At 37.7% G+C, this 26,606-nt stretch overlaps 1 protein-coding gene and 1 long non-coding RNA gene across 3 annotated transcripts in view; one reads left to right on the top strand and one right to left on the bottom strand.

Moving 5' to 3' along the window:
- Nucleotides 1-7,434: 7,434 nt before the first annotated feature.
- LOC148970700 (uncharacterized) lies at nt 7,435-12,264 on the top strand. Of its 2 annotated transcripts, none has more exons than XR_016147717.1 (7): nt 7,435-8,078; nt 8,571-8,619; nt 8,803-8,872; nt 9,000-9,062; nt 9,433-9,527; nt 9,642-9,751; nt 12,210-12,264. It is a non-coding gene; the product is annotated as an uncharacterized LOC148970700 (long non-coding RNA). The 2 variants fall into 2 exon arrangements; XR_016147716.1 differs by having other exon boundaries at nt 8,767-8,872.
- A 7,349-nt stretch (nt 12,265-19,613) lies between these two features.
- The window catches only part of pdlim4 (PDZ and LIM domain 4), a 47,149-nt gene continuing 40,156 nt past the window's right edge, over nt 19,614-26,606 (bottom strand). Inside the window, exons 6-7 of the mRNA XM_089123994.1 lie at nt 24,195-24,348; nt 19,614-21,646 (exon numbers count right to left, since the gene is read on the bottom strand). Of these exons, the coding sequence (XP_088980120.1) occupies nt 21,442-21,646; nt 24,195-24,348 (359 nt within the window). The 3' untranslated portion in view covers nt 19,614-21,441. The remainder of the gene's footprint in view (nt 21,647-24,194; nt 24,349-26,606) is intronic.

Below are 26,606 nucleotides of genomic sequence, written 5' to 3'. Positions count from 1 at the left end.
GCCTTCGATTTTATTCTCCCCTAAACCATAAAAACTTCCAGCTGCACTTTCATAAACAAACGCTTTTCAAGATGCACACATGGAAATTAATCTGATCCTTAAAATGACTGTGAACCAATAAAGATTGATTCTTGAGGTAATCTGATCGGCTAAAGAATGACTAAAATCGTTGAAAATATCTTAAGACAAATGTCGTCTTAAAGGAGTAGTCCACTTTTGAAAAAACGAGTAAATTTGATCATTTACTCGCCCCCGTGTCATCCAAGATGTCCATGTCTTTCTTTCTTCAGTCGAAAAGAAATTAAGGTTTTTGATGAAAACATTCCAGGACTTTCTCCATATAATGGACTCCAATGGGAACCAAATGGTACAAACTGCAAAATGATTCCAGATGATGAATAAGGGTCTTATCAAGCGAAACGATCGCTCGTTTAATAAATAAATAACAAAGTTTAAGTTTTATAAGCTCAAATGCTCGCCTTGCTCTGTTCTGTGATGCGCGTTCGCGACTCTCCTGTTCAAACACGTTCATCAAAATAAACGAATCTTTTCCCGAGTCATTTGGTTGATTCAATGAACGAGTTCGAACAGGAGAGTCGCGAACGCGCATCACAGAACAGAGCAAGGCGAGCATTTGAGCTTATGAAACTTAAACTTTGTTATTTATTTATTAAATGAGCGATCGTTTCGCTTGATAAGACCCTTATTCATCGTCTGGTGTCGTTTACAGCCCTTTAAACAGTTTGCACTGAAACTGTCTTTTGGACCTTGAACCGTTTGGTCCCCATTGAAGTCCATTATATGGAGAAAATCCTGGAATGTTTTCATCAAAAACCTTAATTTCTTTTCAACTGAGGAAAGAAAAACACGGACATCTTGGATGACACGGGGGTGAGTAAATTATCAGCAAACGTTTTTTTTTTTAAAGTGCTTTAATAATTTTAAAGTCCTTTAATAATTTTCAGTTTTGTTCACAGAGGTCACTAAAAGCATTTTCTTGAATTTTCATGGGTTTTGATGGCATAATTGCACATCAATCAATCTCTACACTGCAACCAAGTGCATAGTTGTGTGTCGACCCACTCCCCCTTCCAAACCAAGATCAGTCAGAAAGACCAAGTTGCTCTGGAATATTATAATACTGTATATTATATTGCATTAATAAGTTACATCACAGTTCAATTTTCCAAGTTTTGATTTTAGATCACTATTGTGGACCTCATGCTGTATTTCAGCTACGATTCATAGTGTGAATGCTGTTTTTGGATATACTTAATCTGCATTAACTGTTTTTGACTGTAAATAAATGTATTTGTATTATTAGAATGTAATTTTCATTGACATCAAAAAAACACAGTAATGTGATTACATAATGAATGTGATCTGTAATGTGTTTGAGATTTATATTTTTGTATATATCTTATAGTTTTCATATGATTTGATATAATTGTTTTAATTAGTTTGTTAATGCACACACTATATCTGTTTGATTGTTGTATTATGTTTAATACAGTATCTCTTCAGTTTAAACCAAGTGGACATCTAAAAATCTCTTGAAAAATGTGTAATAAATAAATCAAATGTTGTTTTTCATGCCCTATAAGAGCAATAACACATCCTGACTGAGGTTAACATAATCCATGCATGAAAGGGTTAAAGCAAAACTTTTCCAATAACGGACGAATATGGTATTATAGACAACAATTAACATGATAATAAACTGCTGGCTGACTTTTCCATTTGTTGACATGACATGGTTATGCAGATGGGAAATATATATCAAACAAAAGAGATACTCACCATATTTTAAAAATTAATATTAATCATATCATATACTGGTAATAAAATATTATTTGTTGTTATAAAGTAAATTAGTTTGTCATATTAATATATTGAATTATTATGGGTTCTCATTCAGTGCTTTCAGAATCTTTAATTCTTTGAAATTATTTCAAATAGTTTCTTTTTTATGACAGTATAGCCTATTTATTGAACAAACATTATTTTATTTAACAAAATAAACAGACAATAGTACAAAGTTTGCTAAAGAGATTGTTTAGTATTACCTTACACATTATTAAAAACACATTATTTTAGCTAAAGTATTTGTTTTTGTGTCTTTTGCCCGGTGTGTCTGCTGTCAAATGCAATGCACACGCAAGTTGATATTATTTATTTATTTTATTTTTTTTCAGAATTATACATTAAATAATACAGTAACGTTTCACATGTGATGTTGGTTGATGTCAAGCATGTTTGTGTCAGGCTTCGCTTCAGCAAAAGATTTACTGTATAGTGGGAGAGCGCCACCAAGTGGTGACATTCATTTAATTTCTCAATGGTTTATGGGTTAGATACTACAATTATGATGCTTGTTATAACATATTTTGAAACATTACATTTCAGGTGATGGCTGGATACATTTCAGTTTTTCGCCTTCTTGATTGGAGCAGTTTGCATTTGAATTAAATTATAAAAACAAAGATTCTGCAATTAATGTATTTGTGCACATATTTCTTAGTTTGTAGGCATTGTTTAATTGTGTTATTGTTGTTGTTTTAGTCAGTAACCCTAACCCAGAGTGGGAAATGAATTAAATGAAATAGGTCAAGTATGGTCACACAAGGAGACAGAAGAAATTTTTATATAAATTTCAAATAAATAGAAGAAGAAGAAAAAACTCTCTCTCTCTCTCTCTCTATTAACATTGCTAGATGTCTTGTAGTGTCAGGTTGTAATTTATTCAGGAAACATGGGTTGAAACCTATTCAAGGCTACAATAGTTCTCACGGTTTTTCCCACGCTGGACACAAGAGGATCCTCGCTGTCCCAAACCATACAAACAGTGGAGGAAGACTTTGAGAGGAAGACGTTGTTGAATTGGAGTAATTAGCATAAAATAAAGAGCAATTCCTAAACACTGAGTTAAATACACCGCGGTATGCGTATTACCGCGTCCAGGTACAAGTCGAGGCTTTTCCTTTGTTCAATGTCACAGTTCATGGGTTGAAGCCGGTTAAAGCTCTTAATTTTGAGCTCTCAAAGTGCACCAGATTGATGCATTTAACCTTAAAATGTACAAAATTTTCTTGCGGGGGACGGGGACCATGCCCCCGAACCCCCCTAGAGGGACAGATGTCTCAACATAGTTTTACAAAATCATATGGGAAAGAACAATAATTTATGAACTTTACTCCGAAAAAAAAAAAAATGTGTTTAGTAAAATAGTTAGCCTATGCCGAATTAAAATTGGACAAACTATAAATTTGGTCTACAAGACATTGTGACGACATTTTGTTCTAGAATTATAGTTTTTATCAAGCTTGTATATTATGATATATACACAAACACAGAGAGACAAACAGGCACACTGCTTGTGCTATTGCCATCAATGAATGAATCAATAGAGGGAACAGGTTAACACATGCATAGATATGCATCTATTGATTAATAATTTATGTTTATTCATTGATGGTAATATCACGAGCAAATAAATATTTTTTTCCTTGCCAAATATCAACTTTTGTCATTGTTTATAGGTTTGTGTGTATGTGTGTGTGTGTGTTCTGAAGTAAAATTTATTAGGTAAATAAATGCTACTTACGTTATTTGAGAAACTCCGCAAAAGCTCTCAATGAAGGCGTGATCTACGAGCAGCTGAAAAAACGCCGATGAAAACAGAAAGCAAAACAGCGCGTAGGTGCACTCAGTGGAATGGACTCTTTAAATTTCCGCGCTGTTATGACAGCGCATGTCACGTGACATTTCCAACATGGCGCATGTAGTACGTCCGGAATTCATTCATACTACCCGTATTCATACTATATAGAACGTACTTTTTTTAACGGTCGCGAAGTACGTTCTTATTTAAATGTAGTACCTACTCACATAGTACGCGATTTCGGACGCAACCCTAGTCCGACTGCCATAGGTATCAAGTTACGCCGCCCTCATCCAAAGGCAGGGCAGGGATATGCAACTCAGTTGCATTTAAGGTTGTATACACCAAAACGGCTCATTTTAAAACAGGCCCCAAAAATGACTTTTTCAAATAGTTATAATAAATTAACTGCGGGGTATTTTGAGCTGAAACTTCACAAATACATTCTGGGGACACCAGAGACCAATATTACATCTTGAAAAAAGGGGCATAATAGGTGCCCTTTAAATCAAACAAAAGGAGCGTGTGTAAACGCAGTGAGCCACGCATCTCACGCCATGCACTGGAGCACAGAAGCATCATCATGCCCATTCAAACAGCACCGTTCTGATATTTCTGTGGTATTCCGCCATATATTATAGTTATCCACTTAACATGCTTAGAAAAGCGCAATGTTTTATTTGGTTTATATTAAGAAAGAACGGTGGAGTATCCCTTTAAGGGTGTAGAAAGCTTAAGGTGAACTACATTCAAGCCATGAAGATCCTGAACACCACACAACATCTCTGCTAGATCATCGCATCAATAGCAGAAATCGACTAAAGGCATTATTAAATCTGGACACCAAATTAATATGGGTTTCTAACTGGTTGAAGTGCAGTAGTGTGTGAACAGGAATTGTGATTATTGTGTGTGTGTGTGTGTGTCTGCCAGACGATGGCACCATAAAGCAGCGAATCTGAGGCTGGAAACGGCCTACAAACAGCTTTAATTCAACAGTGCCGGGTTTATGACCTCTCATATGCCTATAAAGCATGGCCAAAATGATGGAAATAAAATGTCATCATAAAATTCAGATGTACAGTCAAAACAAAAATTATTCAGACACTGTGTAATTTATATTGTTTTACTATTGTGTGCACACTAGAGTTCATTTCTGTGAGTGAGGAGAGCAAAATAAAGTAAACTGTGACATATTATACACAAATATTCTTCATAGAGACTAGAATGAGACATGATCTATCATGTTTTGCTGAAGTGTGTTTTCTTTACTCTTTTTACACACACACTGAACAACATGAAGCATTGCTTGGTCACTGGTTGAGCTAAACTGGTATTATCTAATTGTGTAGTTAAATTTATCAGATATTTAACATAATTCATGTGTGAGAGTCCAACAGAAGGACGGACAAATATCCACTGAGTTCTGCTCATATTATTACCAAACTGATAATTTGAGAAATGTTGAAGGTGTCTGAATACATTTGGTTTGACTGTACATTTGATGATCTTTTGAATTAAATTGAGTGTTTACGAATTATTTGCAGTGTTTTGGGTGAAGATTCTTACCATGCAGATCCAATCAATATTGGACCCCATTGATTTCTATTGTATGGACATCCCTGTGTATCTTTTGAGTTAAGCAGGTGTTTGGGACAACATGAGGGTGAGTAAAAATGACAAACTGTTTATTGTTGTGTGAAATATGAAATATCCCCTTAGCTTTAAACCCATGATTAGCTAAGTGTTTGCTTGAAAGGGGAGACGGTTATTTGACACTGCATGTCTACATTTGATCTTCTTCGAGTCTTTGTTTTTCTGTCATCTGTCGCACATCCAAATCTGTCCAGAACGTTTCCAACGGATAGTAAATTCCCTGGTTTCACAGACAAGGCTTAAGCTAGTCCCAGACTAAAATACATGTTTGAACTGTTTTGAAAATCAAGGTTTTAATGTCATTTATGTGTCTGTTTTTAATATGCTTTTTAACATGATTGTGTTCATAAGTCGACAGCATTGCTGAGTATTTTGAACCAAAGATGGTCTCAAAAACACGGTTTGAAGTCCCTGGTGTTTCTGACGTCACAAACGACATTGTAACCAATCAGATCAACGTGTGAGTGAGTGAGGGAGTGGAGGCGGGGCTCATTTGAATATTCACAGAACTACGTAACTTTGGTGATCAAAGATGATTTTTAGGCTACTGCATAAAAATGACTACAGGGGGCCTTTAAATGAAAGCAACTGATGTAACTGGTCTCTTTTCTGCGTTGTGTTTTTCATTCACGCGAGAAGAACAGGACAGGATCGGACTCAGCAGTTTCAGCGATCTTTTATTCTGATGCACAAACAAAATGTAATCAGCCTCTTAGTGAGAATCGCCCTCTCTAGCTCTATAAAACAAATGTGATGTACACTTGTCACATGTGCTCTCATTTCACATTTAGGCCCAGATGTTAAAACATCACTTAATTGGGACAAAATTACGAAAATAGCCACACAGATAAGTAAAATAATATTATACACAGGAATTAGAATGAAAATTTAGACATAAAAGCAACAACTAAGATTACGATTGAAGATGATTATCAGGAGCCCAAAATAACCTCACCTCTCACTGCATCACCAGTGCAAAGAGGAAGAGGAGGAGACAGAACAGGAAATTATATTGACTCATGACATCACATCAATTAAAGGGAAAGACACTCAACTTCACTTAGGCAGTAATTTTAGGTATATGTCAACAAACAATTTTGTGGAAATTCTAATAAACTATAAATACATTTAACAGTACACTTTATGTACCTGTTACACTGATATTAAAATAAATCAGTGCCATTGTTTTGTGTGAAGATTTACACCACTAATGGCATGTTAATAAAATCCAAATCCTTACTGAAATCTGCACCAAACACCCAACTGGAAAATACATTTTAGTTAAATAAAAAAATCTAAATCTAAATAAACATTTCAAAATATTCTCACAATTTAACATTGTTAGTCAATGCCACTAAAAAACAAAATCCTGGACTGTCTCTTTTAGTCCGCACTATTAGTCTCATATTGGAAAAAATATACAGTGGGAGAAGCTGAATATTTAAAACAAAAAAATAAATAAATATGTAAAACTTATAACCCGCAAAACAAAAAAGCAACCGCCCAGTTCCGCGGGGAAACTGTGAACTTGGCAACCCTGGCCTCTGGTTATTTCGGGCTATACATGAAAGAAAATGAGTGTGTTTCTGAGGCTCATGAGAGCAGGGGTTTCCCTCGTGGTGCCTCTAATGACCTCTTTAACACACTTGTTTAGTCAGACGATGACATCATATGATGTTTTAAGAAGCCGCTGGATTCCGTGAAACCACAGATTATACGGCGGTTTGCTTAACTATGTGTTTGCCATCGTCACCGTCACACACACGCATAGAAAAGAAAGAAAAACACTCTTTAAGTAAAGTATGTGAATCGATGATAGTGCTTTTGTGTGTTTCTCAAAGAGGTTTCCACACCTTCACCAACGGATTTCAATGACGTCTAGACGTTTGTCGAAATAATAACGATTATAGTCTACAAACAATAGAGATCGCTGAAACGGATTTCAAGTTTTGTGTCGGGTAGCCTACCAGATGAAATAATTAAATGTATTTTCCTTTTGTTTTGTCAACTCTCGGTCAAGTTTTCCATGACAGTGTGAACCCTGGATTATGCTAAAGGAATGATACCCAAACTACCCAACTTGTTGTTTTCAAGGACAGAACATGGCCAGAACATCCCAGCGGGCACCTTGACGTCAATTTGACATCAACAAATAGTCAAGATTTTGACCACCATGTATAACATGCATGAATATGAATATTTTCATTATATTTTGTAATTATTACCTTGTGGTTGTAAAGAGGCCAAACAAAGGTATCAATCTGACATGTTTTTTCTTGTCCCTACATCTCAGGTCAATATCATTGACATTAAATCGATGTTGATTTGATGTCAGGAATTAAAACGTCAATTTGATGTGAAATGTATATCAAAACGATGTCTGAAAAAGTATATTTATTACTCACTGTAAATCAATGCGACTAATTTTCAACATCTAAAAGACCCATCTTGAAAGTTGTAGGTCTATGTATTTTGCATTTTTATTTTATTTAAATCCTAGCTAGTTTAATTCAGTTCTTGATTAAAATGACAGCAGACACTATAATTGCATATACTATAAAAGGTAAATTTAATCTGACATTGAAGCTGATTTTTAAAATGATCATCATCGACTACAAATTGACTACAAAAAGACGTCACATCCTGGTCATATCGCGCGGAAAAGTAGAAGATTTGCATAACCGCCCTCACTCACACGTCTGCTCACTGCCAGAGAGATCGTCGATTTCAATTTTAAAAAATACTCCTCTTTCAACTCTTGGTAAGTAACCAGCTAGCATGCTATTGTTGTTATTATGTTAATACACCATCTTATACATAGGCTACTTAATCTGATTGGGTGTAATTGTCAGAAATATGTCGAATAATTCCACAGCCTTGCCCTTTACCTGAGCGAGTTAGCTTGCTAATTTAACCGGAGATTAGCTTAACTGTAACGTTGACATTCTGGTATGATGGAAGAAGTGTCTTCCTGTCTGCCATCGTATGATTTTAAAAGTGTGTGTGTGTGTGTGTGTGTGTGCGTGTGCGTGTGCGTGTGTGTGTGTGTGTGTGTGTGGAAAAATGTCGATTTTACTGGTTTTCTGGGGCCAAACCGACCGGCGACGATATTTACTGTCGATTCGAATTTGTTGGTTTAAAAGTGGACATTTCAAGCTTTAGCCCGTTACAAGGCTAACGTTAGAGATGACAAATTAACAATGATAGTAAAATGATATCCTAAGCATGTGAAATGTTTTAATTTTTTTTCCAGCGTAACTTAACGTTACCAGCCCCAGATCTGTCACTGATTTGAATAAGAGGTAAGTTGCAATGGTAGTATCCATATAACGTTACTGTCCTAAAAATATTCCTTTCCCAATGTAAGAGAAAAGTAAGTGTGTTCTTCTAAACAAAAAATAGCTGCTGCATTGAATTTTTTTTTTAATGCAAATTTTTTGTTTGTATAGAATATGATGTCTTGCTCTCTTTGGTCTGACATTCAGAGTTCCAAAAACGACTCCGCTTCAACAGCTTAAAAGACAGCTAACCAGCGAGGAAAAACGAAAACTCATGGTAGGTTACTATGAAAAAGTAAAACAAACATTTGCTAACAGATGCAATTATTAGACATACAATATCTTATTCACATATTCTTGTTCCTCATATACATTTCTGCATATTTGCTAAATTATTCCTTCAGACAGCTCCGATGTCAAATTGGTGCAGCTACCCTGTGGGAAAATGTCAACATTGTGATGAAAAGGTCAGTCTCTGAAGTTGTGCGGTTAATATCTTAAAATGTATTTAATACTCTTAAATGAATACGCCCAGATCTGCGGATTAAAGATGAAGAACACGCTGAATCTGATTATAACAAGACCGAAGCGAACACGAATTTGTGTGGTTTAAACTTAATCACAAATATTTAGGGGAACGAGGCAGAAGTTTAGGGGAATTTGATTATACTATTTCAGATAGCCTGTTGGGCAGGACAGTTATGTATTTTGGTAGCCCTACTGAAAACACAATATAGCCCGGGACGTCTGGCTAGCGATTTTGTGAGCCCTGACATTATTTCACATTTCTTCCTGTACAGCATGTATAACTTTGTTTATTCACATTTTTATTTACAGAGTGCTCACAAATAGCCTCATGTCTATACTGAACATGGATGGGACTGGTGACAAGCTGCCTTTCAGAAGAATTGAACTTTATAAGGTCGCAATAGGTAATTATATTTTCTATTTGTGCACCTACACCACCTATAGCTCTATTCTCTACATGATTTTTATTTTGATCAGTATGTGCAAGATAAATGGCAATTGCTGTTACATTTTTTCAGGTGCCATCTAGAAGTAACAACCCGGCATCACAGAAGCTTCCATTGGTAGCCTTACGGCCAACCATTTGCTCGCTGCACCGGACAGAAGAGGGGGCACTGGGCGCCGGAAGGTAGGAGCTGCTGCAAGCAATGTAGATTAGGCCCAATTCAATTTCTCTTTTTTTACCCTTCCCCTTCATTTTACCCCTACACCTGGTCCTTCGAAACATGTTGGAAAGATATAGGGGGAAAAATATTCTCCATGGAAAAAAAAAAGATATCAATCGCATACATAGGGAAGAGCCTGGACGAATGTGATGTTTTGAAATCACTGCTGTCTGGCTTTGAATGAATGTTCACATTCTACAATTCCGTACAAAATGTGGACTGATGACTAGCAGTGAAATGAGATCCTGACATATGACACTGTTAACACAAATTAACCAAAAATTGACTCGATCCATTATCATTAGGGATGGGGCCGATCCGATCCAGTATCGGTATCGGGACCGATACCAGCGTAATTCACGTATCGGATTTTTCCGATCCAACCTGCGGAGAAATCCGATATTTATGATCCATGTCTGCGCTTTAACGTTGGCTGCTGAAATGACTCCAAAAGGGATTCCCCGGGGCTGCTAGTCTGTTAGCTGGCTGCAAACTGTGGAATGGATATCCTGAACGGAGGTGCAGCTCAATCATAGACTGTAAAAAATAGGGCTCAATGAGACACACAGACGCCCGCTCAAGAAATCCATTCCGCAGTTTGCAGCCAGCTAGCAGGATAGCATTGAGCTACCAATATGTTCGCTGTGTGGAAATCCTATGGTGGAAATACTTCACACTGGAAACACCGCAGCAGAGCAAGACAGCAAAATGCAATGTTTGCAAAGCCGTATAAATTAAACTATTTGTCTGTGATGCATGTTTGCAATTCGCAGTCCAGAAGAGAAAGAGAGAGAGATCTCTCACGCGGTGCCACAGCACGCACAACACGACAGCCCTGCTTAATGAGTGACGACAGAGAAAACATAGCCTGGTTACACTTTAGATCTGTGATATTAGTCTGATTTCCAAAGATTAAAGAATATATTGAGGTAAAAAAAAACATTAAACAATAGCCGCATTCTGTGTAGCCAACTTCCTTCCCATCGCGGCGGTGCACTGTCATTTCTCCGTAAAACTCAAACTTTAAGACAGAATCAGCACGATCGGTAATTGTTGTAAAATGCCGTCTCTGCTGTTGCTAAATTGCGGGACGCTTTTAATAATAAAAAGAGCTAATAAAAGCAAAAAATTTGCGCAAGAGGGCGGCGCGCGCTCCGAAACAGACAAGCAAATTATACTTTGGGCTTCATATGCGCGTCTAAACGATCAAATGTAGCCTGCACAAAAATGTCAAAACGAACGGCTTGGAGATTATCACTTAACAACGTTCATTTTAGACATAAACGGTTTATGGAAATAGTTGGGAGAAAATATGGTGCAGCATCAGTAGACTATGAAATCCGCACTAGTTCTTAAAGGGGCAGCAGTATAAATGTGACGATTGCGACATTACTGCGAATCAAACAACAAAAGGCAAAGAGAAAATCACTCACAGCTCTTGAATGAATAACTTCAGCTTTAATAAGCATAAATCTATCTATGATAAACTTTGCAGTGCTATTTTACTTTTGATTAGTTTATTATAATTCTTTTTAGACGATATACCTGAATAATGTTAGTAGACCTTCCTGAAATTAAAGCACTGTGTAGGCCTGTATAATGCGTATATCTTTGTTTAATTGTCTATCTATTGTTTAATATATCTATTATATATATATATATATATATATATTGACATAGGCTACATACGTACGTATCATCCTTGCTTGTAGAGAGATGTTTATTTCAGCATCATATAAAATCAACAATAATGATAAATAATGTTAAAGCAAACACAGGTCTGGTATCGGAAAAGTATCGGTATCGGCCGATATCCAAAGTCAGGTATCGGGATCGGATCGGAAGTGAAAAAATGTGGATCGGTGCATCCCTAATTATCATATATTAGTACTAGGGCTGTCAAATGATTAATCACGATTAATCACATCCAAAATAAAAGTTTGTTTACATAATACATGTGGGTGCACTGTGTATAATTATTTTGTGTATATATATATATACACACACATGCATGTATATTTAATAAAAAAAATGTTATTTATAAATAATTTAAATTATATATAAATCTATATACAGCATAAACATGAAAATATTTCTTAAATATATACAAGCATGTGTGTGTGTGTGTGTATATATATATATATATATATATATATATATAAATATACACAGTGCAATCACATATTATGTAAACAAAAAACAAAAGCTTTTATTTTGGATGCGATTTATTAATCATTTGAAAGCCCTAATTAGTAGTGCACATCTGACAACTGCGTGTGATTAGGCTATAATGTGGATTATCTTTTAGTTTTCTATATACTGTAGAGTAGCCTACTACTGATGGGTACTAAGCATTTGTTATGTTAATGGACAGGCCCCATTTTAATGTTTGCTTTCTTGTTCTCTTGTTCCCTTTTACAGGCATTTGAGAGCCCTTGAGTGAACCCATAGCCCCCCCCCCCCCCCCCCCCCCCACTGCATTACACTGCTCAAAAAAATAAAATAAACATATCAGATCTCAAAGTATGTGTATGTTGTCAGTCATTGTACATTTAGGTTGGAATTGAGTGATGCTTAGCATTGAAATGATATCAATATATGTCAATAATTTTATGTAATTTTGACATCAATGTTTGATGTCACATTTATGTTGAATTGATATCAAAGCTTGATATTGTATGATATCAAAATAGCATTAAAATGACGTCAACATGATGACATCTTGACGTCAAATAAATGTTGAATTGGCATCAAATGCATACAAAGCATGATCAAAATAACATCAAAATGACATCGGCAGAGGTCAAAATCTTGACATCAAATTGACGTTGTCACTTTGACGTCAAATTGACTTTCATTTTTGACCTATTTTGTGACGTAATTTTGACATCAATGTTTGATGTCATTTTGATGTTAAATTGACATCAAATGCCCACTGGGATGTTGGTTTCATTTTACCCAGAATTATTATTATTATCATTCATTTATTTAACCCATCATACTGGGTTGATTCTGTAATACTAGCTTTTTTTGCTACATACCTGAATGGGCTCTGTCTATGCACGGCGGTATTTCCGGTGAAGGATTAGGGATGCTCGATAACTTCCGCCGATCGTAGAGTCCAATGCAATACTGAGAATTTATATTGAATTTTGTACTCCATGGTTAGGCTATACAAAAAAAAAAACGTTAGTCACAAAAACAGATAAAACAGACACCCCTCGTTGTGTTTATGCTTCTTTTTAAAATTATATTAAATAAATATAACTATATATAAAATTTCGTTTCAAAGACTGGAGGACAGTAAATTTTGAAGACTCTGCCATAATCCCGTTTTCCTCGGTTTTCCTCCGCAACCGGAAATGCACGAGCATCCTTGCGTCAAATGCGGAATTTATGCGTGCATATAGCCCATTAATGTCTACAGATTAATTTAAAGCCTCTAAACTTAAAAAAAAAATACTCAATACAACCACTGGCTTTCATGAATTCCTTTATTTTCAATCATATTTTTTACAGTATAGTATATTTTATATCATTTTTAATACATATTACCGCCATTTAAGGTTGTTTAACAAATATTAGAAATAGAAATTAAACATCAAGTGTGATGGACCAGTCTCTGGTGTGCCGTTTCCACCGTAACGTCTCTGGATCTCGTGTCGTGTCAATAACAAAATTATAGATTAGCTAAAATTTACACAAACGTAGGCTATAACTGTACGTTCACACCGCCGCCGACTTGAGCTTCCAAAGCGGCCGGAAGTCATTCATTTTCAATGAAGGCTGGCTTTTCTCAGCTGCAAGGAGCGTCAAATCCATCGGCGTCGCGTTTTGAGCGTTTTGGGCGTTAATCAGAAAGTTGAAAGAAGCTCAACTTTATGGTAATGAGCTGTGACGCGATTCAGCGGCAAAACGCCAGCAACCAATCGGAATATAGACGTCCTTCACGCTGACTGATTCCGGAGAAACATGAATGTAAACTTTTGTTCCTACCAAAACATTAGATCTGAGAAAACGGAAGAGAAGCTAATCATCGCCGTTGCTGTTTCCTACAGGTTTCGTATCATTTATGACATGACGTTGTTTGCTTATAGGGGCCGCATGAGCGCAGCTTTTATTTGAAATATTTACGAACGCTCATTTTAAAGCGGGAATGCAATTAATTTGCTCACGGTGACACCGATTTGACCGCAATAATAATAATAATAGCTAACTATTTTTTTCCCGACCAAATGTGACCAAAACGGTAATAAAAATGCTGTCATTATAATTATCATGTCATTGCAACGTCAGAGCGTTCAAAGTGTCCAAAGCGTCAACAAGCTTTTACTTGTATTTTTTGACAAGCGTCCTTGACAGGGCGGCCAGAGCTTCTTTGCCGCTCAAATCGGTGGCGGTGTGAACGTAGAGTAATACCGAAGACATGCACCAATTTGACGGAGATGCACTGCCCTGAAGAGGGTGCAAAAAAACCCCCAATAAATAAGGTTGTTATAGCCCATCTGACCCAGGAGCTGGGTAATATAAGAAAACTACCCAAACACTGGGTTGTTTCTCTGACCCAGGAGCTGGGTTTACACCAAATCTCCTCAATTACTGGGATCTACTCGAACACTGAGTTGTTACGTCTGACCCAGGATCTGGGTAACACCACATCTACCCAAACACTGGGTTGTTTGTTACGTCTGACCCAGGAGCTGGGTAACACAAAAACTACTCAAATACTTGGGGAGAAAAGATGAAACAAAGGCTCAACCCAGGATTTGGGTAGAAAAAAGAAGATTTTTTAAACACCCTTTATGCCAACTTTCTGGTTTACTTTCGTGTCCTGAATGAAATATGACTGCAGGAACTTTTATATTCAGTCCCCATACATGCCAGAACACATTACTATGAAATGTTCCAGTATATTTGCTTGTAATTCAGCATGTTCTTGACTAGTCGTTGGCACAGAAATGGAGTACCTGCTCCAGCTGGCCTTTAGGGGGTTTGAAGGCACTTTCTGATGGACCATAATGGTGGTTGATGGTTTTTATAATACTCAAAGCTGCTGCTTTATTTTTAGCTATGTTGCAGAGGAAGATCCACAGATATCTGCTTCTATTTTTCTGCTTTTAATGGAAACCAGACTCCATCCCAGCGCTCTCCACATCTGCCTTCCAAACGTTTTGTCCAAACTTGGTGTTGTGAAGCGTGTGACTCAGCAGAGAGATCTGCTTCTGCATTCAAGCCTCTGTATCTTCACAATCCATCAAACTACTGACCCTGCTGGAGAGATGTTGGTTTAGCTGCTGGTCAATGGCTCTTCCTGGCGCTTTAACTAGTGTAGAAGTCATCCAAAACATACTGGATATGGTCATGTGTGGCTTGTATCTTGTATATTTGACACATTCTGATGCTAAATTGTACTTTGATTTGACTTCCAAAAATAATCACAACTCTTTAATATCTCAGTTGTTTCTTTTTATCAATGAGATTAACCAGCTTTACCCAGGACTTCTGCTTGGCGAGAGATCAGATTCAGAAAAGGGTTTACAAGGCTCAAATTTGCCTAAAATACCTGCCTGATTTATATAAACATTGATATGATTCAAACGATATGGATTAAGCCTTTATTAACTTTTTAAAGTGTCAACATTTTGACAAAATGGACTTTCAATGCAAGAACAGTAGTAAATTCATTATAAATATCTTCATTTTTGTTTTGAAAGTTTTTGGAAGGACATGAAAGTGAGAAAATGAGAATAAACTAACTATGTAACAAGTAAATTACCAATGAATCTGTGTGATTGCATGATTTAATAATATAACAACGCAATAATAAATAATTACGTGGGTGAACTAACCCTTTAAGCAATTTAAAATGATGTATCATTGTATTGTTTTATTATTAAAGTATGCAATCACACATTTACTTGTGTAACATGGTTAGTTCTCCCAAAAATTAATCATTAATTACTCACCTTCATGTCATTCCAAACCAATAAGACTTTCGTTCATCTTCTGAACACAAATGAAGATCTTTTTAGTGAAATCTGAGAGCGTTCTGTCCCTTTGGACACCAACTCACACTTTGAAGCCTCAGAAAGGTAGTAAAGACATTATTAAAGGCATCCATGCGATTAACCTCAATTTATGAGGCGACTCCATCAATTAATTTTTATTAATTGTGTGTTCATATATAGAGTTAACATTATTCATTGGCAGAAACCCATTTGATATTTCCAATTTAATTATATTTTAAACTCATGAATCCCTGTGATGAGTAGAAAAACGTCTCGGTATGAAGTACCAACGTAATCCACGATATTTTTAGAGAGATCCAACTTGTGTTTGGCGAAACTGATATAGACTCACAATATTGTGTGTTTTTCAGGCCTCGCCGAGGTCCGAGATTGTGCGGGATAGAGGAAAAGTGGGAGAAGGAAAGGAATGTGAGGAGCAGAACTGGTTCTGGTTGTGATTAGGAGAGCGTGAGCGTCAGGACTGCAGTTTGACCTCCACAGCTGAAATCACAAACCTCTCATTTACATGCAAACGCCTCAGCTGGGGGAACCTCGACAAGAACACACGCTCGTTTAACAACACAAGCAAGACTTTAACGTTGGTCACTTTAGTAGAGCGCGTCTGATAAGCAAAAGCACACGGGCTTGTTGTGACAGAAGGAAAACAGCGAATGCTAATTTGGCATTCGAGACTCTGGGAGTCGCTTTTTTTATTCCTGGCCTGTAACAATCAAGAGTTTGGCTCCAACCCTGATCAAACCCCCATGCCTGAAGCGTTCAGAGATCCCGAAGCCCTTGATGAGCTTGTTCAGGTGTGTTTGATTAAGCTTGGAAGGAAAATGGATCTGGTGTTCATTCATGCGAGCCTCTTCAGCTTTGCCAACCCTTGGTCTCAGCGATTCCTCCTTACGTCTGTGGACCTGCTTTATGCCCCGTTTACACGAAGGGAAGACAGATATTTCCCTGCGGTTTGGCCTCTCATTTACACGGAAACCCTGTTTTTAATCACAGAAAACGATTATTTCTAAAGTGGAGATTTCTGATAAAGCGCCTGTGACGTCACTCTGAAGAACGGTTTTGAAGCCGTTTATGGGCGACGCCATCTTGGAAAATCTTGAGAAATCCTAGCCCTGCCTATCGTCTGGCCAATCCATATATGGGTAAAAGGGCGGGCTTTGTGTGAGACTGATCCGGCCAGTGGACCCGCCTTCTTCAGCCAAGCAGCCTCAGCGGAGTGGTCTACAACCAAAGTAATTTTAGGCAAGTCATGCCACTCGGCCGCCATCTTGGCAACGCCTCCGGGCAGCTATTTCGGACTTACAAGACCAGGCTACAATAATACAATAAAAGTCCATGGGACCAACGTGTAAACATATGAATTTATGCTATGAAAACGGACATTTTAACATGGGGTTTATGGATATTTGCTCCCTTTTGGGACCGGCCCCTAGCGGATTTTCGATGTATTGCAGTTTCTCGCACTTCCGGGTAGGCTTCATTTTTCAGATTAGAATGTTGCCGCTCGGGTTTTAGCTTCTCAAACGTCACATTATGCGTCGGAGTTGTCTGGAATGCAGCATAAGTTTCCATTACAGATTTGCGCAAAACGTTTGTGATTTTTTTTTTCTCTAAATGTCGACAAATAGCGATTGCGAAATGACGCCGTTTCCATAAACCGATGTTATGGGACTAAAACTTAGTTTTTTCCTCTTGCGATCAGTTATTCCATCAATCATGGTTTAGTTTTTACACTCGTGATATTAGACTCCAGGGCTGAAATTTTTATTATTTTTTTGCGATTCAACACAACTTATGTGGGGTTTTTTTTTTACGGATGATGATCATGTAAAAAAAGACCAGTCGGATGGAAACAAGATGGAGACAGCTAATTTCACATTTTTTTTTACGCATATTCACTTTGTCGATAACAAAACAGCGAAAAAAAATTGATGGAAACTTTTCGTTTTAGTTTAGTTAACAAAAGGCTATTTTTACTGTGCGTTCACACCGGACACGAATAGCGCGTCAAATTCGCGCCTACCGCGTCAACTTTTAGCGCTTGACCACTTTGTGTTAATTCGTGCGCCAAGAGTGAAATTGACGTACGTAAAAATTTACACAGGTCAGAATCGAAACCCGTTGGCGGCCATCTTTTTTTATGACGACCAAGCGTTCATCGAGAGAGTCACCGCTCTGTATTTACTCTGGAGAGCAGAACAGCGGCATGGGGATCATCGTCGCCGTATATTTGTGTCCACCGGACCCTTCGGAGGCGAACCGTTTGGCGAGTTTCACCATTTGCTCGCTCCAGGAGCTGCGCTGGATGACGACCGCTGTCAGCGGTACTTCTGCCTGTCCCGCGCCCAGTTTGATGACCTGTTGTCCCGCATCGGAGCGAGGATCACCCTCGCCCTCATCCACCTAATCTGTCATTTATTTTTGTTTTGATGATAATTAGAGCCAGCCTCCAAAAGTTATTAACCTGTCCTGTGATTTTTTTCTCTCTCACGTCCAGACACGAACTTATGCACATGTATGTTGGTTGTCTTTACATCATAATAATATTTCATATAATCTAGATATGGAATAATTAACATTCAATACGAAATGAACATGTCTCGTATAAAGAAATAAAGTTTTGAGTGATAAAATATTTGCTTTGTTGTGCGTTAGAACCACACCCATTTAGTCATATTACAAAATAATTTATTGAAGCATCCAGATCCGGCTAAGCGGCTAGCCTCCTGATTGGTTAACGCTCAATTGGCGTGCGGATGAGGCGTATTCGCGTCTACCGCGCCGCGCTCTACGCCTCATTCGCGCCGCAGGAATTTTTTACGCGTTTGACGCGTCTTTGCATTGACTTAACACTGAAATCATTCCCGCCTGATGCGCTATTCGCGTCCGTTGTGAACGCGCCATTAGGGTCTGAATCAGGCTCAAATGGTTTGAAATTGCCGCCATAGCAAACCAATCACAGTACATTTCATATTTCGTAAAGTGCACTGAAAAAAATAATATGCTTATCTAATCAATAAAATTGTGGCAACATATTACAAGCAATATTATTAATTAAATTGTACAAATTAGAATTAATTAGAACGTTAATTTGATTAACTATTACTCAATTCTAATTTGTTCAATTTAATAAATAATATTGCTTGTAATCTGTTGCCACAATTTTATTGATTAGATAAAGCATATTCATTTTTACAGTGTGGGGCTTCATCGAAACCGAAACTGAATAATGCATTCGGGACAAACTGGAGAGAGAGGAGCAGTAATAATGTCAAATATGTGACAAATAACATGCTTTTTGAACAATCAAGCATGAAAGCATATTCTAGTACACCCCAAAAACTAAATAAAAACTTCATAAAAAGAGAGTAGGACCCATTTAAATGGTTGCTTTTTGCCATAAAAACCAATTTGACCACTAAAACAATAAATATAACCAAAACACACCAGTGTCAGGACTTGGCATGCACTTTGTGACCCTCGTGAGTAATTGTTTAAAAACTTGAAGAAATAAATAGCTTAACCAGTGTTTGAAGAACTGACCTTCAGTTTTGGTCTGCTCCTTACCCAGTGTTATCATGTCTTCAGAAGACCGTTATTATGCTTTCATGCTGTTTTTTGGACCTGCCTCTGTCCAGCATGAGCGTTATTTCTATGTTGTCTGAGTTTGGAATGAGAATTAAGTCTTTGCTCCAAAAAACAAGATTTCCTTTTCTGTTTTTGCTGTTATTACGGTATGTTTAAAGATGATCTGTTAGCATTTCAATTATTTACAGAAGACTCTTAATACAACAAAACCCACACACACGTATATAGCATTCATTAGAAACTAGAAAAACAAACATTTCTCTCTTTGCTTTACAGAATTTACAAAAGCATCACCAGATAAAGAAAAGACAAAAAAATAAAAAGCACATCTACTTTACTATTCTGGTTTTGTTTAACACGAAGAAGTCATCCACACAATCAAAAAAAAAATAAAAAAATAATCTAGTTTAAATCACAAAATGTATGCGAGTATGCAACGCAGACACAAATGCTTGGCCATGTTTACATTACAAACATCAGTTCTCAGGTCAGCTAGAAATGTCCAAATGCTTTCAGGTGATAGCTTTAAACACAGAAAACATGACGGATTTAGTAAGTCGGCGAAAGAAGAAATTACATAAGGTGGTTCAGCGAGATCTCTTCGAACTGTTGCTTCACAAAGACGGTAGTTTACGTGAATGTGAAGCTTGTTTTCTGAAAATGCCATGCGCAGTTTTGACATGTCAAATCGCATTCACATTGCATGTTTCAAGGTCCTTGCACACTGAGTCTAAAATTTGCATTAAAACGTTTAAAAATAAATACGACCTCACGTTGTGTCAATCACGTTTACACACCGCCTCCGAAACCTTCGTCCGTCGTAAAAAAATTCGTATCGGGTTCGATTTTCAGCGTTTTTTGCATCCGTAGCAAGCCTTTTGAGAGGTGTTTTGACTATTCAGAGCCACCGTACAAGCGAACGACAAAACCCAGAACTGTTCATTGGTAATTGGTGGTTCTTCTTCTTAATATGTAGCATATGAGCACCAAACTGAGGGAAACCGAAGCATTGGCATAATCTCTCCCGATATTCAAATTCAATTAAATTCACATTTATTTGTCACAAAACAAATCGTTTCAAAGCAATCCAGTTTACAGTGATCTGTTATCAGAGGAGACTGTCTATTTCATGTGTATTTTTAAGACTAAAATCATCCTGACTGATTGAAACTCCATTTTGTATTGTTTTACGATTTTTTTTTTCAGTGAGCAAAGTTTCTGTGCGTGACGAATTTTTAGGAGGACGAATACGCAAACGTCGGACTCGGTGTGCAAGGACCTTTAAATCTGCTCAAAGGCAACAAACTGGCCCAGATAGCAAACTGACATTGAATCAACGTGGAAATATGACATGGAAACAACGTTGATCTGACATTGTTTTGCTCATCGAATTAACGTTGAACCAACGTCAGACGCGTCATTCTTTCAAAACTAACGGAAAATCAACTTGAAATCAACGTTATGAAAGCAAACCAATTTTCGATTTTCATTTAGCTTTGAAGAATGCCGCGTCTGACGTTGGTTCGACGTTAATTCGATGAGCAAAATCGACGTTGTTTCAATGTCATGAGAGACGTCGTTTCCACGTTGATTCAATGTCAGTTTGCTGTCTGGGGATATATTTCCATTCCTACAGACTCATTTCTCCGGATGTGGCGGGGATCCGTCGAGAGAAAAACACACAGCTTGGCTTCTTAGCCAAAGAATAAACACACCGTCCCAAACTCTCTGAATAAATGAATACCGTTTCCATTTTCCACGAGGCTTGAGACATTCTTCGTGGCCTTTTCGAGCACCTCGAGTTCAGGGAAGTGAACCGCTGGAATCTAGGTGAACATTCGGTTATCTTACACGTCAAACTTTCTTCTTAAAGCAATAGCAGAGTTGCTCTGTCAGGTTGCGGGGAGAAGTGGATCTCAGTACGAGGTTAGCGAACTACAGAAGGCGAGTCCGGGGTAAAGTCGAGCGGGGACTGAAAGAAGAGTTATTCTCATTTCCACTTTGTCAAGCTGAATCCTCGACGAAACCTGTGTGTGTGTTTAGACCAGCTCCACTTTGGAGTTGGGATAGACGGCCACCACGTCATAGCCCTCGGGAGGCTGGACACGAGCCTTGGCGTGAGTCTCACAGTACAGACTCTCGTCGATGAAGAAATATCCTCTCTGCTTGAGATTCAGCCCACAGTCGTCACACATGAAGCAGTCGGGGTGATACAGCTTGTCTCTGGCCTTCACAATCGTTCCCCTGCGTTAAAACAGTTACAAGACGCTTGTTAAAGGACATTTATTGTTACTTTTATTGTCACTAATTGGGTCACATTGGGTAAAAGGTTACATTTAGAGTCCCCTTGTAGTCAGTTTTACCTCTTAAACTCATCTTTGAACGGCAAAATTACACATTTTCTTTCTTCATTCTTCATGCCTTAAAATATCTTGAGTGTAACTCGACACCCTTGCCTCATTTAGTATGCGCGATTCTATAAATATGCAAATTAGCCCCGCCCCCACCCACCCACAAGTTGATCTGATTGGTTACAAGGTCATTTGTCGTCAGAAACACCAGCGATTTTAAACCGTGTTTTTGAGACTGTCTTTGGTTCAAAATACTCAGCAATGCTGTCGACTGATGAACTTACACCTGGTGTGTGTTAAAAGCGTATTAAACACACCACATACACACATAAACAACATTAAAATCTTGATTTACACCACAAGGGGACTTTAATAACTTTCAGCTTACTATGAATTATAAAGAATCACGAATTAAGTAACAATCACAACATCAACGTGTCTGAGATGTGCGTAACTGTCTTATTTTACGGTCTTTTATGGTCTAAAATGCATTAATTACTCAAGTGTTACCTAAGTCACTCTTTAGGAACTACTAGTGATCTGGACCATTATTTTAAAGTGACAAAACTATCCTAATACTCGACTTAAAAGAGAAAAGGCTTGTATGATAAAGATGGTGGTCAGCAATGGCTAAGGTAATGTTTAGTCTGTAAATGAGCAAACAATAAATTCCTTTCATAAATGGGCTAAAAAAAAAAATTCTGAAATGACATGACCCAACCACGGGTCTTTTACGCAACCCTGACGGCTGATTGGACAATCACTTGTCACTAATTCACATCCTATTATAAATCTCTATAAACAGGTACATATTTGAAGGCTATAACATCTATAAACAGTGTTTACAATGGGCGCATTGTTTCCTTCTTCTGTGGAACTGTTCTTATCACATGACATCACGGTTTACTCATGTTCCTGTGGGAAAGAGCCAACTCCAGAAGAGTGACTTCAGTATTATCATTATCGGGAACACCTGTGCCACATGTTCCAGCAGGCCTGGCTTCATCAGCTATTCAATGAACATGTCCCTGTTAAAGTCATCCGTTTACTGCGAGATCATAAACCACACATATACTGGCTTCTCAAGTCTATTCAGATGTCTAGATGTTCATTTAGGGGCTTTCCTCAGCAAATATTGCTGTATATTTAAACATTCAGGTTAATTATGTTTTAAATTTTTCTTTATCTTTAGTTAGTGTGTAATTGCACTTTGAGCACAAACAACATCCGCAAAGTTACGACGCTTCAAAGTTCACATTTGCTTTTAAAGAAATTGATGTTTAAGGACTACAACGAGCTACTTCCTGGGTTGGTTACATCACTAACCCTAAAGTTCAGTAGCCCCGCCCACTGATTCCAGCTCGATCATTAGTCTAACATGTCAAACCGAAATCACAAGTGCCCAGTGATTTCTGAAGATTCATGAAGGCCTACAGTCTGATGTTTTTGTCTCAAAATGGTGTTTTTATCAGTAACTAAATGGTGACCTTCACATTGTTTCTTTTAGAAGAATGAAAAAAATCTGTTATTTAAACTGTGATTAAATTACATATTTAAAGAACGCACCCTTTACAATCGCTGGAGTTGTAATTTAAACAGAACGAGTTTATCCTACCCTATCTCACGACCAATTCGTACGAATTCGTACGAGTGATTCAAAAGTGGCTATTTCGTACTAATTCATACGACCTCACTCGTACAAATTTGTACGATTTGTTTAAACCCACGTGACGGTTATGTTTAGGGGCGGGGTCAGGGGTAGGTCATTCGTACGAATTCTAATTCGTAAAATATGTACGATTTAGCTAAATCGTACTAATTCGTACGAGTGAGGTCGTACAAATTGTTACGAATTAGCCACCTCGTAAAATTCGTACAAATTCCCGTGAGATTGGGTTGGTTTATCCCCAGACAGCAACAACAAGGAATCCACTTGTGCCGGATGTGGGCCGGATCTGGGCCGACACTGTGTTGCTGTCTGTGCCAGTGACCGAATTCTGGGCTCTCGCCAAAACTCCCGTTATAATCAACGAACCTCGTATTTGCATTGATAGTTATGATGACAGCCTTTGTTAGTGTGCAGAAGTCGAGTTTCAATGACGAGATCCCTTTCATGCCACGATCTAAATATAATGCTATAATCAACACTTTTCACAAACTCTAATTGTAACTAAACGTGCTAAAATTTCCACATTTAATGCTCATTTAATATGCAAATTGGTCACCCAATCACAGCAGTGGGCGTTTACACTGAAGTCTCACAGAGACACGCCCCGTTTAAACCGAAGGCTACAATCAGGGTAGGAAAAATGCTGTTTATTTCATAATTATGACAGTTTTTGATGTACAAATCATACTAACATTATAAATGCACCCCAGTAAACATTATAAAGGCTCATGCAAGCCCCATTAGCCATTAGCAATAGATAGATGGCACTTACACAATGCCGTTCCCGCAGCGTGTGCACTGAGGCAGCTTCTGTAGGCCGGCCATGGGCGCCAGAGGGGCCGTGATGGGGCTGCCCAGCTTCGGCACCGGGGACTTAACCGGGGAGCGCAAGCCTCGAACCCCAGGCCTGTCCACCGGTGACACCCCTGGAAACAAAACAAACTGCAGTCAATGATACAGTGATCAACGTTTACGTTCGAGAACCGATTACACAATCGATCGGACCCGCCAGCACAAGTATCGAAAACGAAAATAGGAAATCGATTTTAACAGGCTTTTTTTTTCTCAACAAAAATGTGTTTTACACAGAACATGTCGGATGCTGGAAAATAACAATGTCTTTTCTGTTAACCAACTGCTTTTTAATATTCGCTATTACTTCAACGCAAGTGAACAAGCGCCGTTATTTGTTGCGTAGAGACGTCTGTGAAAATGCGCAGATTCTGTATTTAATATATCATGAGTAGCGTATTTGCGCTAAATCCGCACACATTTGTCTCACACGAACTTCCCCAGCAAAGCGAGTAAACGTAGAAACACGCCAAACCAGCTCGCGATTGGACAGCGTTTCCCGCCAAAGCTCATTTTACCCGCATTTGGCGGATGTGAGGGTGTTAACCTCAATCCCTGTTTGTCATTGTGCACGAAATAACTCATCAGAAATATTGCTGACTTGTGATTCGTGTTATTTACAAGACCCAAGCTTTGCAACAAAAGCAGATCGAAGCGCATGAAGTAACCAAAGCTCCTCTAGTGTGGGACACGGTCCTGTCTAGATCACGAAGTTGCCGATACTATAGTTTTAAACTTTTAAATTCATTCACCAAAAAGGTTACCGCATTATGCCAATTGATGGCAACAACCCAGTGTTGTTTTGTGTGTTTTGAGTGAGTCATTGAATCATTCAATTAACCCAGGTGTCCAATCCTACTGACCTCAGTCAGGTTATGCCATATTGAATCTGAAGGATTAATTCACTTCAGAATTGAAGATTCTTGATAATTTACCAGATTGAATTATTATTATTTTTTTTAGATTTGTTTTTATTAACATTTACTTACAAGATGTTAATAGAGTGTACAAAGGATCTACAGTTTACCAGATTGAATTTTTATCCAAATTCATTTTTGAAAGTGTAGACAGCTAAAAAAACAAACAAACAAACAAAAAAAAAAACATGATATTTCCTAATTTGATTGAAACCACATTAAGAGTTGGTTTCTGATCTGAATTGCAATTCCAATAAAATGTTGACAGACAAATTATTGATGTTTTACAAGAGAAATCGCAGACAATTTTGTGATTCGGTTTATGACTCATCCATTTCTACTGTATCCAACAGACCTTAGTCAGGTTATGCCATATTGAATCTGAAGGATTAGTTCATTCGTTCAGAATTGAAGATTCCTGATAATTTACCAGATTTAATTTTTATCCAGATTCGTTTTTGAAAGTCTAGACAGAACCCCCCCCCCCCCCCCCCCCCCCCTGATATTTCCTATAATTTGATTGAAACCACATTAAAGAGGTGGTTTCTGATCTGAATTGCAATTCCAATAAAATTTTGACAGACAAATTATTGATGTTTTACAAGAAAAATCGCAGACAATTTTGTGATTCGGTTTATGACTCATCCATTTCTACTCTGACAGCCATTCAATGCCGTCAATGATGTGATTATCAAGGCACACATTATTTAGTTTAACCACTACGCTTTCTGGAGGGTGACATCACAATGTGCAGTGTGCTTAAGCTATAAATAATTAGTATCTTAATCTCATCTTAGTCCAGGATGAGTCGTAGTGTTGTGCACATTTTACTACCAAGTTGCTTGCAATGCTCAAAATAAAATCGGTAACACAAAAAAGCCTTCCTGTAGTTCAAACAGAAGAGCATACAGCGCTCGCAACACCGCTGTCAAGCACTGTAAAAAAATATTTTTTCTTTTGTCAAATCAACTTAAATAATTTATTTAGTTGAGAACTTATTATTTTGAGTTTCTGATGATTAAATGAATCTCCTTCATTGTATTAACTCACTTTTTCCAGTTCAATTAACTTAAAATTTTAAGGCAACCAGGTTACTTACTTTTTTAAGTTAAACCATCAATATTTTTCCCAGGGAGAGCAAGAACTGATAAAAGGTATGCTTTGAATGCTATTTAAAGTTGCTTTAAATAGCATTCAAAAAGAAAAATGAACATACAGAATGGGGGATTTCAAAAGAAGAGTGAAATCTTGGAAAATGGCACTCAAAATCAGAATATTTTTGCATGAAATCCACTTTCCCACAGTGTTTTTTCAGCTGCCTGTAACTCTCTATTACTTCAGAAGACATTGATGATCTTGTTGAGGTGTGTTTGACCAGGTTTACACCTCAGCTTTGCAGACCTCATCACCACACC

The sequence above is a fragment of the Pimephales promelas genome, chromosome 19 (genome assembly GCF_988280905.1).
Source record: "Pimephales promelas chromosome 19, fPimPro1.hap1.1, whole genome shotgun sequence".
In the NCBI taxonomy this organism is placed as follows: Eukaryota; Metazoa; Chordata; class Actinopteri; order Cypriniformes; family Leuciscidae; genus Pimephales; species Pimephales promelas.
The sequence above is the reverse complement of the archived record's forward strand: the minus strand, read 5'-3'. Positions and strand labels throughout refer to the sequence as shown.